This window comes from Cyprinodon tularosa, unplaced genomic scaffold, assembly GCF_016077235.1.
Source record: "Cyprinodon tularosa strain WSP-4 unplaced genomic scaffold, ASM1607723v1 ctg153, whole genome shotgun sequence".
In the NCBI taxonomy this organism is placed as follows: domain Eukaryota; kingdom Metazoa; phylum Chordata; class Actinopteri; order Cyprinodontiformes; family Cyprinodontidae; genus Cyprinodon; species Cyprinodon tularosa.
Window position 1 is genome coordinate 1,189,877 of NW_024038364.1, and position 17,430 is coordinate 1,207,306.

The window sequence follows — 17,430 nt, forward strand, 5'->3', positions numbered from 1 at the left end:
GGGGTGGAAAGCAGATAGGCAATAGAAACTAAGGGTCAATTTACAATTCAATTTCAATTCAATTCAGTTTATTTATATTGCGCCAATTCACAACACATGTCATCTCATAACCATACACTGTTCCAAAATGAAAATTAACAACCAGAACATTTATTTTTTCAAGTATTATTCAAGTAACTGTTAACATATGAAAGATTAAAATGTTCAATAACAACTTGAGAGTATTACTGCTGGCACCATCTGTATTAGAGGGAAAAGAATGGTAGGGGTGGTAAAAGGGGTGGCCAATGATTGGCTATGGCTGGCTATTGCCACCCCTGGCCCCCCATCTAGCTCCGCCCCTGCCTTGGCCTGGAGAACGTTGAAGACCTCTTTCCTAGTTCAATATCCATCCATCCATCCATCCATCCATCCATCCATCCATCCATCCATCCATCCATCCATCCATCCATCCATCCATCCATCCATCCATCTTCTTTACACGCTTGTCCCGAGTCCTAGTTCAATATTTGAAGTTAAAATCAAGTTTTTCACAATACCAACCGCCAGGTGTCACTGTTCTTCCACTTCTCTCAGCATAAACAAACCTGGTGGACAGAGAAAAAAAAGAAAGGAGAGTGAAGGAGTTTGCGTGCGTGATTTGTTTTCGTGCATACGCTGACTCGCGACACTTTTTTTCATACTAACCTTATAAGAAAAACCCTCCTACATGAACAGTTTTACCCCTTTTTAAACCTCTCCCCTCTGCTGGAATGCAACTGTAAATGTCATGATGTATGATCCACGCAGGTAGCGGAGAGAAGCGCTTGTTGGGACAGCAGGGTGTCGACAGGTAAGCGCAGGAAACGGGGCTGCGCCTTTGGTTGGAGGTCCGTCTTCAGCCGCTTTTCTTCTAGTTTTCACCCGGTTCTGCTGCCCTCTCCATCGGCCTGAAGTCTGGTGTTTACCACGGCAGGAGAAATCATGACGGAGGAGAAAAACATTTCCAACGAACTGTTCGGTAAGCAGGACTTTCTGAGAAAATCGAATGACTTTTACGCGTCAGTTTATTGGAGAGAAAGTTGGTGTTAGTTTGCCAAGGCTAGAAATCCAATTTGGGAAATTTAGGGAAAGGAAAAAATGCAGTTTTAAAAGTTTAACTTTTTCATATGTTGTATATTTACGCTCCACTGAAACTCAAATCACTTAATTTAGCTGAAATATATTTTAAAAGTCAATACTTTAAACTTAAGTTATCAATAACGCATATTATGAGCAACTTAAGAGAGTATATTGATTTATTTAGAATATAAAAACATACGTGCATTGATTTTGTCTGTGTTAATTTTTGCATATCAGGTGTGAAAGTATTTATGTTTATTTTATTTTTCTAACTTTTCCTGCCTTTCAGTGAAAAGTTTGTTTTCATGCCCTCAGGGTTTGGCTGACTACCTAAAAGTTCCTCCTCTCTTACTTCCTTATCTGAAGGAGGGAGTGAGGGCTTTGGGAGAGGGGTGTGTCCTGTGAAATTCCTTTGGATTGTGAGATATGATCAACACAGACTGCCTGGATGACTGGCTCTCAAAAAGAACAGTAAATCACTGCAATTTTGCAGTAAAAAGTAGCCAAAGCATTCCGCTCTCCTGACAGTAGTTCAACTTAAGTTTGGCTTACGCTGACCTTTGGATACTGTGAGCTAAAGCTGTTTGGATCTGCTGTTTTCACCCAGTTTTGTTTAATAGGTTTTCCGGTATGATGCTCCTGATAAAACGACCCTTTTAAACAGATAAAAACAAATGCTTTAAAAAAAAAAGCAACATTTTACAAGTAAATATTGTTGCAAAATTGGAAGCTTGTGTCCAGATTGTTCTAGGACCCAATATGGGCTTGTGTTTCATCCATAGGGTTTGTGTTATGAAATTAAATCTAGTGCTGCGTGGTGAAGCTGACTCATGAACCCGTGCTGTCTGTTACGATGTCTCCAGCTCAATCTCAAACTGTATGGAGTGATGAATGGGGCTTTTTGTTCCCAGTGCCGCTTTTGGTTGGAATAGGTCAGAACAACCTGATGCTGCTCATCATCAGTAATTAAAACCTGCCATCAGCACTCCATCACATATGCAAGCTTTGTTCTCAGATGTTAATATAATAAAACTTTTAAATGTTTAGAGGATTTGCTCCTTGTCCCTTGAAACTCCCCTTTCCTGCTGGGGATTTGACAGAAAACTGCAGGAACTTTGCACATTTGTTCTGTTAAAGATAGGCTTTGTGAATGCACCCAGATGCTCTATCTTTCCGGGTCTTTTTCCTGAAAAGAGATCACTGGGGACAAACTATTTAAATCACATTTCATAACTTATTTCTATAAATAACCAGGAGACATGACAACAGATTTTGATAGAAATTATAACCTTACTCAGATCAGAGAAATTGCTTAGGGTTAAAGTCTGCAGTCTGCCACATCATCATATTTTACATCATACACGTTAGCAGATGATTAGACATCCATGGCTCCAGCCATATCAAAATAGGACACCGCTCTCTTTCCATTTCCAAATTTGTGCTACGTAAAAAATGAATATTATAACTGTATATCCAGACAGAGGAATTGTCCTAATCAGATTAAAACATCAGTTTTGACGCGCAACAGGCAGCCAATACCAGGATGTTATAAACTCACACATCTTCAATGATAATTATCCTAACAGTTACATGTGATGCCATGCAGACACACATTTAAATTTCTTTTAAATTCTTTAAATTTAAAAATGGTGCAACTAAGTTTGGTGTTTTTCCATGCAATTTAATAGGACTTGTTTGTAATACATTTAATTAATCACCCCAAATGAGTTTATAATTTAATTGGAGGGAAAGTGAAGAAGATGAAGCGTTGCATGTGTTTTCTTTGGCCCTTTCAGTCAGTGCTTTGTAAAACACATTTTTGATGCAGTTACAGCTGCAAATCTTGAACTGTATGTTTCCTCCATCTTTCCTCAGGAGACAAAATACTTTCTCTGAAATGGCCTACAGTAAGCTCTGTCAGTTAAAGGTCAGATCTTGACTGGGTCATTTTTAACAAATAAATATGCCCTGATCTGATATGGAGCTGTACAGTTTTAGTTTATTTTTTTCAGTTTCAGCCGATTCGTGCATGTGTTCGCTGATTCATCAGTGCATTCACCAGGCGTGCCTTGAGATCATGTAAAACACATGCATTGCCGGTCCCTCTGCCACTATCTTGTCAATGGAGGAGAAAAAAATAAATATTGGCTTCAATACTGGGTCCAAAACAATCAGCAGCACATATAAGGTATCAGTTAGATTGATTTCAAAATAAATAGTATCAGCTCTACTTTTACCAATTTAGCAGAGGATGTAATTTGGAAAGATAGTTTAAATGTAATGAAAATACATTCAGTTTGCCAATAAAATATTTAGCCTACTGAATCTACTTCTACCTCACAATTCTGCATCACTTGTTTATCGATTTGGTAAAATTCCTGTAAGGTAGAAGACAGCTGGTGCTCGTAAAGTGAAAAAATACGATAAAAGCGTTTATGATGTATGATGTTTGTATAGAATCAGTCCCTGGGCCTTTGCTAGATGCTATAGGGTAAAAAGTACATTGTATGAAGCTGCATTTTGATCTCAACACTGATTACTTTGCTTTGAGTCCACAACACTGACAAACGACGCACAGTAATGCACAAATTAATTAATGTTTAGTTATAAAAATATTGAAAATAAATGCCTTGGCTGGGATGCTTATTCATATCCTGATTTATTTTTTCTTAAGTCTGAGGTCTTCAACCGGGGGTACTGAAAGTGGGTTACGAAAGTTTTGGTTGATAAGTCTTTTTTTTTTATATATATATATATTCCCCCAGCAATTTTTTCCACTAATTGAAATTTCTTTGAATACACACTAACATGAAATCAACACATTGTAGTAAACAGATAAATGGTGGCCGAAGATGTATTTAAGTCATCAATGCACACATTTAGTGACACACAGGAGCTCTTTCAAGCTGGGCACCGTTTCATTCACAACACCTCTCCCATCAATGAGGAATCAGAATCAGAAATACTTTAATAATCCCAGGGAGAAATTACTCTCGTTTCATGACTCCATATGTTTTAGAGTGACTATAGGACCAGTTTGATATAACACAATTTATACAATATATATAATTAGGGGGTTTCCACTCCATCTCACCAGCAAAAAGTTATAGACCCCTGTTTTAAGTCTTATTTTGGGTGTAGTAGAGTTTTAAAATTCCCAGATTTTAAAGAAAATGTAACATTTGTTTATATTAATTCACTTTTTTAATAAGTAGCTTGTTAAATCAGAGAGCAGACATTTTATCTATTTTTTCCACTTTGTCTCGGCTCATCGTAAACCATTCATGGCTCTCATAATAGTGAGCTGGACCCAAATAGAAGTCCATGTGTTTCTAATCAGCCTCTACGCTCCTTCATGCAGTAATGTTTTCATCCTCTTCATGACCTCATCATGTGTCTGACTTAAGAGGGAAGGGCTTCGGCATGATGTCATAAAGGCAGTCCTCCTGCCTCATTATTCTCACAACACACACATCCACTTGAACTTCTCCACATTTTGTCTGGTCTTCAGCTTTACTGTCTGTCAATGTTCCCTTTTCTCTCCAGCTTAATTCTCAGTCTTCTTTTCTTGTGACTGTTCAATGCCTCCTATGATTGTACCCTCCCCCCCTCTCTAGGTCTCCATCTGTTCCTGGATCTTTTTTCCACTGGGTCAGAAACAACATTTTCCATACTTTAGGTTTTCCAGCATTAATAAGGCAGTTTTTAGAGACTCATTTCTGTGTCTTTGGAATGAAAGCTACACAGTAAACTTTTTCTGCTTTTAGTTTTACACATAGACGGGTAGACATTTAAACAACACAGATGGCTCCATCTCTATGTTAAAGCTAATAAAACCCAGTAGGTTATTTAATCTGTGACTTTATTAGCAATGAACAGGTCAGCTAGCTGGTGATCATTATTGGTCTTGATAATCTTTGATTTATTATTTCTTCTGTTCATTGAATGCATCAGGATCTGAAAATTCTCACTACCTCCAGGGTGTAAAGATTTCATTATATTGTTTGTGTTTCAATGCTTTTTTTTTTTTTTTTTCAGTTTATCAAAACTTAGATTAAGTATTACGAGGATGCATTTACTGCAAATGCAAACCAAATGTAAAACTCTGGGGTGAGAGTTCGACCGATAAAGTTTTTTTGAGGCAGATGCCGAATATTTTCACATCAGTCTGATATTTGCCGCCGATATATTTAGGCCAATTTTTGGGGCCAGCGTTGCATTTTTTTTTCCTCCGTTCAGATGATCAAAATGACACAATGATTAGATTAGATTAAGAAATGTATAGAAATATATACCTAGTTTGACTTCTTATTTTCTTTTCTTATTTTATTCTGTTATTTTTATTTATTTTTTTTTCATCAGGCAGTAAACACGCTTTTCTTAGAGACACATCTCTGTGAGGTTATATAGATTCTGACTAAATTCAGCTCTGTGTTTTTAGCTATATATTCATATCTAGTAACTATGTGGATATGGCAAGACTAATCTTCAATTTTTTCCTTCCAAAGTTATATTAATAAGATTTTTTTTTCTTCCTTAAGTTTTTAATGACAGATATTAAAAAAAATGACATGCAAACATACATTAAAAACTAGCTTTGATTATACTCATCCCCATGGGAGGTGAGTTTCATTTAAAGGGTAACCTCACCTACCCTGTAAAAATGCTTGTATAACAGTCATGTTTCTCAACAAACAATGATAATTTAACTCTAAATATCTGGTGTATCACACAGTTAACGAGTTTATCAGTTATTAGACCCATGGAGTGTATTGGTGGGGTAAAATAAATAAGACAAAGATTTGAATAATCAATTAAATCGATTACTTTCCCAGTCCTATTGTTAACTCAGTATTCTTACTTAGTTAATGATTTTATGTCAAACTACCAACATTCTAGATGGAAAGAACAAACTTGTGTGCCTCAAAATCTAAAGACTTCTAACATTAGTTAGCAATTTAATAGTTAAGGATGTGTTTTATTGTTAAAATGAAGTCACCAGGTGCTTAAACCTCTAAGTGATCAACCCCTTATCAACATGATATTAAATAAGAAGTGATCCATTTTTCTAATTCTCAGATATGTTTTGTAAAGTACTGTTAAACATCATTGAGTGATCTACAGTATGTGTAAAAACAGGATGGACTTCAGAAAAAGCATGAGTCTGTTTTCCTGCTTTCATGTCATCTATGGGATGAAACAGAAAGCAGCAAAAAATACAGATTTAAAACAGAATAAGAACAAGAAAATAAAATGTTCACACAGTAACATTTAAGCTTGAAAGTTGAGTAAAATGAAGGGATGTAGAGTTATAAAGACTTCACTGATGGTAAAGGTTAAATTCTGACAGCCATGCTGTTTATTAAAACTTTCAGACTTTGTTAAACTAAATTAATGTCTTTCACGCTACGGTTGATGTCTTTTGTTTTGATTGAGATTCAAGGAAACAAAGTCACCAACTTTCACCCACATTCACAGATTCATCAAACTGCAGGACTTATTTAATCCGCAAAGTTTCATACAAGATCTTCCTTAATCTAAATGTACATGTGATTAATCCTAAAATAAACTGCTGATTAATTATAATTTAATCATGAAATCAGTTTCATTTTGAGGTATGCTGTCATGGCTCAGCCTGCCCAGTGACCCACAAGTTACCCACATCCAGAAGTTCAGGCTGTGATCCCCCCTCCTCCCCCACAGATGCACACCTATTGTGTAATTAGCTGTAATGTGACCCTCCTCTGGCTGTCTTTGTCTTAATTGTGCTTTCTTCTCCCTTTCTCCACCCTGTGCTATAGAGAGTGTGCGGGAGGCAGTGGGCCGGTCGGTGAAACTGGCCCTGAGGCGCAAAGTCCAGCTGGAGGTCAAAGGTGACAAGGTGGAGAACCGAGTACTGGTGAGTCAAACTGCTCAGATTTCTTTTATAGGTCTAGTGGAAGTGATGTAAACAGGCTTGGAGGTGATATTTTAGAGACTCCTCCTCCTGTTGAGTCCTTATCTGAGCAGATTGTGAAATGTTCAGACTGGTTACATGTTGTTTTTAACCGGAAGCATCCAGTGAACTTTGATAGTGTGGGCATGTTGCAGCAGGAAAAGGAGCAAAGATAAGGAATAAAGTAAAAGCTGGAAGACATTCTTATAAACAACAAAATGTCCAAAATGTATCTCTGTATTATAAAACCTTTAATGCAAAAGGAATTACACACATTGGTTAGGAGAAATGTTAAAAATGAACCCGGCAGCTTATTAAAATTTGCTTTGAACTACAAAAAGCATCTAAATGTGTCTTTGAACATCGCTCTTAAAGGTTCTATAACGTTAATGAAAGCAGGAATTAGCTATAAGGGATGTTATTAGTGTTTGTTCCGGTTTTGGAATAATCATAGAGCACGTCTGTAAAAACGGCTCCAAATAAATGGTAGCGGGAGAATCAGGAAGGATTGCTTCTGTTTTTTTAAATTGATCAGTAAAACTTTGTCAATGTCTTCCATGACTTGTATTGTTTTCACTTTACAGGACAGGAGATAAACAAACAAACATAGTCATTTTGTACCAAACTTTTGACAATTTGCTTTTTGTTGTCTTTTCTTTTTTAATTCTAATGTTGTAATTTTTTTCAGTAAATTATCAATATCCTCTTAACGTATCTGATAGTGATTGGACAAACTGATGCTTGTTTGAGTTTGCAGTGAAGTTATTATTATACGTAGAGGTGCACCGATCGGATAGCGTTGCTGGATTAGATATCGGTAGTCTGATATCAAGACCCAATCGAGTGCAATTTACATGGAACAGTTATTTCTTCCTTTTTGCTGCTTATTTGTAATAAATAATATAAAGTACAGCTATATATGTGTTAATTATTTTATTTTTTTATTTTTACAATGTTAATGTCAAGACTAAAGCTATTTAACAGTTAAATCCAATACGCTTAGTCCAGGTATCGGATCGAAAAAAATAACTGTATCGGTGCATCGCTAATTACATAGAGAACAAGGACTGTGTCGTTTGCCAGCTTTAACATTTTTATGATGATAAAGTTTGCATATGATTAGCTATCTCTATTTGGTCCTAAACTAAATGCCCCTTTTATTTTGAAGGAACCACAGCAGGATCATTACTATAGATCTGAAAACATTGAATGGTTACACCCCAAGGATTGTGTTGTTGAGCTGACTGGTCAATGTTTGTCAAAAAGAAACAGGAAGACGGATGCTGGTGATGATTGAAAGAGGGGCTTTTATGTGGTTATTTTTAAAGATTATTAGAACGGTTATCAGGAAAGTTGAAAGAAGCTCTTCAGCTCTGTTTTTATTCTTAAAACCGCTCTAAGATTTCCTCTCCTTTGATTAAAGGAGCTGCAACCAAGACCCCTTTGCCCACTTCAGATCAAAAGCACAAACTTGCCTAAAAGTGTCTGCAGTTATCATGAAGGCCATTCTGGCTCCTAATGCAGATACTAGATTTGTGTTCTTCATTATTTTGTTTCCAAAAATAGTACTAGAACCTCTAGAGAGACAGAGCAGTTCACATGCAAAGCTTCTCAGACTTGTTAAGGTTGTTTAGTTGCAGATTCTAGGAATTGTTAAAACATGGTGAGCACAGCAGAGAGTCACATAGCAGTGGAGTGTGGGTACTATTTTGGCAGGGTGTCTGGTTTCACATGACTACAGGCATGTTGATTAATTAAAGCATGAGATATTTCAGAAAATGTAAAATAAACACATTTGGTCAGTTTGTCCGTTTACTCCTTTATTTAGCCAATGAAGTGTGCTTAAAAAGATTTGATCTTTCATAGTTGTAACACATTTATTTCCTTTAATCCACATACCAAAGCTTTACAGCTCCTGTCAGGACTTGACTAAAGCAGCCCACTCAGAGCCACAGGGTGTTGGGACACACACTTCTGCTACATTCCACAGCTGTAGCTCCTAGCATTGAAAACCCACATTGTAATGCATTCAAATAAATCAGATCCCTCATAATGTTACCTTAATGTCAAAATATAATTAAATTCTTACAAATCAAAGGAAAAAGAAAAAGTTCTCCCTGTACTACAGTGTTAGAATAACCAGGTAAGGACAGAAAAAAGATGTTAGATTTCAGTAGGAGAAATTTAAAACCACTGACAGTGAGTTCTTTCATCTAAATGCTGATGCTGAAAATGCTGCAACAAGCTCAGTCATGATTACATGATGTTAGGAATCAGAATACAGTCTGTACTGCCCCTTTAAAATGTTCAGCACTGTTAAAGGACAATGCTGCTGCAAGGTAATAATGTGTTGATATTAAACAATCTAAACCCTTGTGTATTTTGACTCATGTTTGTACCACAGTAAATAAAAACAGTAACAACTAAGAGGGTTTTGGTTTAGAGATCCTAAATTGGGCTTTTGGGTTTACTTTCTTTGTTTTTGATTCACCTCTGCCATCAAATATATTAATTGAGATAAACTTCAAATATAAGTTGAATACCTTAGCAGGTCTTTTAATAGCAACCCGGCCTCCAGCTTGCGTCTTTTTTGGTGAAGGATTAAGGAGAGAGTATAGTTTGAACTTATTTGACATGTATTGTTTGTTTTTTGTTATTTTTTTGTTTGTTTTAGTCAAACATTAAATGGAGTATTTATATTTTTCGTAATATTTAAGTAAAAGGAAATTTCATTTATTTATTTTCCGACCTTTTCTTTTTTATATCATTTATTAAAATTTTGCAGAGATCTGAGAAAAGGATGACATTGAATACATTTATTATTCATGAGAAAGCTTATAAAAATTGGTATTAATATATGGACAGGAAACCTCACCAAAATTTGATTACTGAAAATATTTATTTTAATGTTTTGATTCAACTGAAACTGATCAAATTTAAAAGAAATCATTACTTAAATACCTAACTCTGTTTGTAATTAATTTATGTTTTTAAACTAATGATTTCTATTAAATTTGATGATTATAGAGATTTTAAATATAGAAATGTTCTGTTGGTGGGGTTTTCAACTGCTGACTTGACAGTTGCCCAGCAGATGGTCACTGTCACCCTTCAGACATGCTGGGTAAAACACAACAGGCATTAGCTGCTCAGAATTCTTTGACCAAGCATAGTAATGGAAAGTTAAATGGAAGGGAGAAAGTTGCACAAACACCAGAAATGACTGCAGCTTTGAAAGAATTTTTAGATGCAAATGCACAAGGACTGGACTTGGAGTGGAGACAGGGCTTGAAGAGTGCCTACGGACAGCTGGATCCAGGACATGACCTCAACATTTCTAGTGTCACCCTCGTTGTGCGTTGTGTCAAGTGACTTCTGAAGGGATAAAAAGAAAGAAAAAAAACAGCTGCCAGTTTTTCAACAAGAAAATGAAAGTTTAATTTGCATTTCATTTGGAAAAGGTCATTTAGTCTGTTAGGGAGGTTAAAGGAGAACTTATTAAAGGTCCAATGCTAACTTTCCACAGTTGGAACTGAATTGTGGAGGAATATCTACAGGTGTTCATCAACTGTTTCTAAATTTAGAGCGGCCGTCCAGGACATACACCATTCATCTCACTGCTGACCAACTTTATAGTTATGCTGATTTCATTTAGATCCGTCTGTCTTTCTAAAACTGATAAAAAGACAAAACAGACGCTGATGAGGGAGCGTGCCGAGGGACAAGATCAAGTGACAACACTGCATCATTTTGGTGCATTATTGACCTTTAGGTGTTTGTTGTAGAGCTGGAGATTAAGAACTGTTTCATTTCTTGGGATTACAGTAGCTCCACCAGAATCCACGACAACACAAGAAAGACTTAAAAAGAGTACATTTGATGTTTTTAAAGGGCCTAGCGCAGAGTTCAGAACAAAATCTTATGGAAAATCACCAGAAGATGGAAAGGTATGGAAAACAGATGTCTTTATTCTCTTATTGAGCAAAAGAATCTTGGCCTGGCAGAGTGACACAAATACTAAAGAGTCAAGATGTAGGATACTGAAAAGCTCCACCAGAAAAGGCCTAATGCTTAGGTGAGTTTTAAAGATACTACAAAATATTAGATTAAAGGTGTGGACAGCTTTGCAACTTGGATATTTTTGTCTATTAATGTTTTTCCTAGAATTATACAGATTAAATGTTGGATTAAAGGTGGACAAATCTGCCATTTTACAAGTAATTGGAATTTTTGTGAGAAACTTTATAGCTACAGAGAACTGACAAAGTGTTAGATTAAAATTTTTATGAATAGTTTGCTTAGTTGTATTTAAACTATTCAAATGTTTGCTTTTTGTTTATTTATTTAAGAAAATTTAAAAGCTGGATGGGTTTTTTTTTCATTTGCAAGTTTTATTTGTTTTAAGAGTTGTTTTTTTCTAAAGGTCAGCTACCATCCAAGTATAAAAAGCGTGGAATCTCTGAGAGACTTTCAGTCAGTCGAAAGAACGTTAAAGCTGTTATAAAGGATAACAATGTAATTTCTTAAAAAAGCAGGGAGGAGGATTAAAATGTTTTTATTTTTATTTTACAGTCCTAAATTTTTATTTCAACTGTTAGGTCCTCTAACTTCTGACACTAAATTGCATTGAGATGTAGGAATGCTTCTTACTTCCCTCTTCTTTGGGTATTCCAGCTTGAATCCACATGCCTCCCAAAACTCTTCTCATCTGTGAAACACCTGAACACAAATATTTTCCGACTTCTCAAACTAAAACCAGTGGTTTTGAATGTGACCCTGCCTGTTGCTCCCTCCTCAGGCAGGACTCTATCTTGTTTGCTTGAAGCCTGTCCTAAGCAGATGTGACCTGGAGAGACCTCCCTCAGCTATACAATGGGTTACTGTAAATGTTACAGCTGGCTTTGCCTCCTGTCAACCATGGCCAACATTCTGTGCAATCCACCCCTATCATTTTTTTAAAACGTCATTACAAAGAAAGAGTCACATGGACTATTAACCTCCACCATTTAGAAACAATTGTGCAAAGATATCAAACATTTTGGGTAAAAATAATTTGCTAATTTTGCCAGAATGAAACACCCTAGCATGTGCTGAGCAGGAAGCCAAAAGGAACGCTGACCCTGTGGTTAAACACGTAGATTACCATAATATATATTATTATCACACTCCGTTAGAAACCTCTTAAGAGGCCACCATGCTTTGCAACCCTAGGCCAGGGAAAAAATGCTAACGTGTTGGTTTGTAACCTAAGGAGGGAATTATCCGGCTATATTTGGTCTGAAAGTGAGTTAATTTATACCCTGTCTTCTATTTCAGACATTAAGCGCTTTGTAATCCAGCTTAATTTGTCAAAAATTGGGAATGTCCACCTTGCTACACTATCAAGAGAAAAACAACATTCAATGTTTTTTTATTTACTTTAGCATAGAGTTTAAAAAACGATAATAATTTATTTCTTTAATAATGATCTTAGGTACTTTTATGATTTAGCGAGCTGAGGTAGCTTGGGCATCTGTTCTGGATGCTTCTTAGTCGCCTCCCTCTGGAGGTGTTCCAGGCATGTTGTATTGGGAGGAGGCCTCATGGAAGGACCAGGACACGCTGGAGCGATTATGTCTCTGAGCTGGCCTGGTGTCACCTTGGGGTCTCCCCAGAGAAGCTGGAGGAGGTGTGTGTGGATCGGGAAGGCTGGGCATCCCTGCTTACCCTGCTGCCTCCGAGACCCGGCCCTAGATAAAGTGGAAGAAAATGGATGGATGGATGGATGGATGATTTAACCGCTATAAAATCTTAACTCTGTAAAAACTTCTCTGCTTAAACGTTTTTCTTCTCTGTCTCTCTCTGCAGGCTTTGGCCTCACATCGAGCCTACCTACTGACAGCACGGGTTCCTTCTAAGGTTAGTTGAGCTGCATATTGATGTGATGATGTCATTCTAATAAAGCACCATATATTATTTTGGTTTAGGATAGGGTTAGGTTACTGGTTTAGTTGTTCCTTCTCCTTAAAAAACAGTTTTTTCAATTCTCATTTTGGTGTGGAGCTTATGACATGGAGATGCATGGATCACAGTTTCAATTTCATAACAACCTTCTAAATAAATTCAAACCTTCAACTTTGTTACAAAAAGATTATTTCAAATAAAATTAAAATGATTCTCTGAAACAGACCAAGGATACAATACTTTGTCCCTGCACCCCTGGACATCTTTTGATGCATTAAAATACTCTAAGCTATCTATTTTATAGCTGTATTACTTTATTACCTTATGACATTATAAGTTTTTTTTTTTATATGGTAACGTGTAGTCGTGCACCACAACACAAAATATTTTTACTACAAGATGCATTCAGAATATACAGTATAACTGTTGTGTCCAAGTTAATACATGTGGAGGCAAAACAGAGATTTTGAAATAACATAATAACAAAGGTGACATTTTGAAATACCTTTGTAGTTAGATATAGGCAAGGCAAGGCAAATTTATTTGTATAGCACAATTCAGTACAAAGACAATGCAAAGTGCTTTACATGATTAAAATATAGGAAAATAAAACAGAATCAAAGCAAGTAGGAAAAAAAATGCAGAAAAAAAAAGAACATTAAAAACAGTTGGACTAAAGAAAATAAAAAAACTTTGAACTAATGATGTTTCAGTTGAACTGTTTAACTAGAACAGTCGAAGGCAATCCTAAACAAATGTTTTTTTAGTCTTGATTTAAAAGAACTCGGGCTTTCTGCACTTTTACAGGTTTCTGGAAGTTTGTTCCAGATAAATGGAGCATAGGAACTAAATGCTGCTTCTCCATGTTTAGTTCTGGTTCTAGGTATGCAGAGCAGGCTGGAGCCAGAAGACCTGAGTGGTCTGGAGGGTTGATACACTGATAGCAAGTCTGTGATGTATTTAGGTGCTAAGCCATTCAGAGATTTATAGACTAACAGAAGTATTTTAAAGTCTATTCTCTGAGATACAGGGAGCCAGTGTAAGGACTTTAGAGCTGGGGTGATGTGCTCTACTTTCTTACTCTTAGTGAGGACCCGGGCAGCAGCGTTCTGGATCAAACAGTAGTGTTTAATCTCTGGAGAGTAAGTGCGCCTCGGCTAAATTTAGGGGTTTCCGAAATACACAAATATCACCATTTCTAAATCCATTTGATCCCTTCAAAGACATTGGTGGAAATCTAAAAAAAAAAAGTGTTTTACTATTTTTATTCTTCCTGTTGTATGCTAAAGTTTGTCCCTTTTGTAGAAGAAATACCTTTTATTAGAAAAGACAGAACATTCTTGTTTTTTTCTTTTACTTCTTCAATGGAACAACAGCTTCTAGTTTTCCTTTTTCAATAACTTCCCAAACACTAAACAGAGTTGGACTTTGAACGACTGCCCTCTCTCAGTTGTGGTGCTTTTATTGACCTAAATAATAATTCGAATTCTCTGTTTTAGGCTAGAAGTCACTGCCCAAATCCCTGCACCTATTCTATTTACCAGGGAATTTGTGTGTTTCTGTGTAAAGTAAAATTATTTTGCTTGCAAAAATCTATTTATATAAGTAAGAAAATATTTAGAAATTAGTTTATTTGCAAATTCCTATTCCTTATTATATTGTGAATATGACTTTCTGGCAAATACATGCTTATGCCTTTTTAAAAGGCAGTAAGGGAAAAAAACGGTGCTGCTTTAACATTTGTGCTAAATTATGGCTACCTTATACCTTGCAGTGTGTAAAGTATACCTAACTGCTTTGATCAACATTGATGCATTTATTATTTATCTGCTTAATTCTTTTCTGATCTCCGTTTTAAATAATTTTTCCTAAAATAGCCCAATGATTTTTCCTTTCACCCTCCTTTTCTCTAATGTGGAGTCTCTTTGTCCCCGTTGCCAGATGAGAACAGGTCCCACCATATGGAGATATTTGATAGTCTTACCCACCGTGCAGCTGTGAGAACGCAGCCTGTGGGAAAGGAAAACAGTGACAGGAAGAAAAAGTTCAAACTCGAAGGCCAGAGTTTATACACAAAGAAAAACGCTGTGGAATGAGGAGTAGAAAGGAGTAATAATATTGTCTAGTTGAGCAGAATCCCTGTTGATTTTCAATAAGTTAAAAGAACTTTTTTATTGATTGTTTTTTTAATATCTATAAAAATCTATAATCTATAACATCTATATACCTTACACAAAAAATGTGATGTAAACATGAGAATACAAATACATGTTTAGAATACTGAAGCCTGATCTTGTGAACTTCCTTAGCTTAGAAATGATACACTGTCTCAGAAACTTCAAGTCATCACATTGTCAATTTATTATAAGAGAAGTTAAGCTATATTTAAATCTTGTTCTCAAATTACTCAGCTCATTTCCTTTTTCTCAGCCTCAATTTTATTGGCTGCTGGTAACCTTTCAGGTTTTTGAAAGGTTATGGGTTATAAGCGCGTGAATTTAGCCAGACAGTTTTATAAATAGTTGGGAAAGTCTGATTCAGAAAGGAAATGGGTGTAAAGTCAGGAAGGATGTCAGCTGGTTGAGTTTTTGATTTGGGATCCTTCATATTCATGGAAAAACAGATCATGAGCTTTAAATGACTATGAGGTATCATGACATGGGGTTCTTTTATTTTTATTCCAATAGACATTTATGGTTGCTGTGGATTGCCCCCACTGAGGCTTAAATAGATATAAATAAATAAGTAGAAATATTATTTTTAGCATATTTTCAGCAGGGAGTGTTTGAACATTAGGGACTGTTGGTGAACGGCTAATACTACCTAATATAGATATGCATAGAAAATCCTTATTTCTAAAATCAAAGTCTAATCTTAAATTTGAGCATAAATGTTCTGAGAAACATACAGTTAGTACATAGTTCAAATATTTCAAACATATTTTCTGCAAAACAAATATAATCACCTTCATTTGTAATTGCAGTAGTACGTGCCAGTGAAGTTTGTGCTCTGCATTTAGGGATGGGTTAAACACAGATGATGGGGTATAAAGTTGTAATGATACAGTTCTCCTTTTTTTTTCTCTTTCTTTAGAGCTACAAAATATTGTAATATATCTTAGTTTTGCATTTTTGTATACTTCCAGCCAATTTGTGAGCTTTAAGGTCTTAAGCCCCATTTACCCTACCCTTTTGAAACTGCACCGAGAACGGTCCCAGCACGGTAACCGAGATAAATGTTTACTGTAAATGGAACGCCAGACACAACCAAACCGCGCTAAATCTAGTACTAGTTCATCAGTAGGAATTGGCGCGGTTCATCTGTGGCTCGTTTCTCTGATAACAAAGGGCGCATGAGCAGACCACATCATCTCCTATTTACAGTCAGCTGACTCATATTGTGGGTTTTTCAGCATGTTCAGCTTCACAATTCACTGATCTCTTCACCTGTTCACGACACAAACTTCTTTTCAGTCTATTAACGATAAATGGTATCAAAAGAGCGTGGTGTGACCTGGGATGATGCAGAGACTGAGTTTCTCATCGAAATCTGGGCGGAGGATGGTATCCAGGCACATAAGTTCCTGAATGTTATGGGTGCCGCCATTTTTGTTTGCGTAATTCCCGCCTCGAGAGCTGTAGTATCGCGGACCGCCAATAGGAGGCAAGAACCGTGCAAGCGCGATGGTCGTAAGATCCAAGGTTGGCACAGTTAACTGATCCAAGCTCGGATCAGTTTCAGAGGGGTTGTTTATATGGGATATTAGACTGTAACTTGTCAATTGTCCACATATAGTAAAAAGCCTGTACTTATGGAGTGCTATTTTAAGATAGGAGACTTGACCAAAGCTCTTTACACTGCATTCAGTCACTCATGCACACACACCCACACAAAGGCAAAAAAACTCTTATGTTTATATCAGCCTGCACCTAAAATCTCCAATATTGGCATAAAAACACAACCTGTTGCGTCATTTGACTATAGTTTTCTGTTTGAGTAATATAGCTAGATAAGAGCTTTTCTAACAATCAACACTAGATAATAAGTATTAAAAGTATATGTGATTCGTAGTGATATTATATTGCATCAATATCGGTATCAGTCATTTCTCAAAGGTGAAATATCTGTATCGTATCAGAATTACAAAAAGTTGTATCAGGACACCCCTAAAGTGTGCATTCAATAAACTTTGACAATATTAACCAACTATCATTTACAAATTAGTTATGAGCTTAGTGATTATGCAAGGAAGATGCATTGGTTAATCATTTATCAGCCCTAATGCCACTCGAATAAGGAAGATCTATGACAACAGAACCACAGCTGGCTATGTAAGCCTGTCCAAAACGCCAAATATAACGGATATAGATGGCGCATTTAGAAAGCGGTTGATGAAGATCATCCTGTTAAAAAAAAATATGTTTAACAGACTCTTTCTTTTCAAGTGACCC

General features: G+C 36.3%; 1 protein-coding gene across 1 annotated transcript in view; it reads left to right on the top strand.

The window, feature by feature from the left end:
* Positions 1–610: 610 nt before the first annotated feature.
* The window catches only part of LOC119779927 (F-actin-uncapping protein LRRC16A), a 39,948-nt gene continuing 23,128 nt past the window's right edge, over positions 611–17,430 (top strand). The window contains exons 1-3 of the mRNA XM_038279775.1: positions 611–1,000; positions 6,903–7,000; positions 12,884–12,934. Coding sequence (XP_038135703.1) covers positions 964–1,000; positions 6,903–7,000; positions 12,884–12,934 — 186 coding nt within the window. The 5' untranslated portion in view covers positions 611–963. The remainder of the gene's footprint in view (positions 1,001–6,902; positions 7,001–12,883; positions 12,935–17,430) is intronic.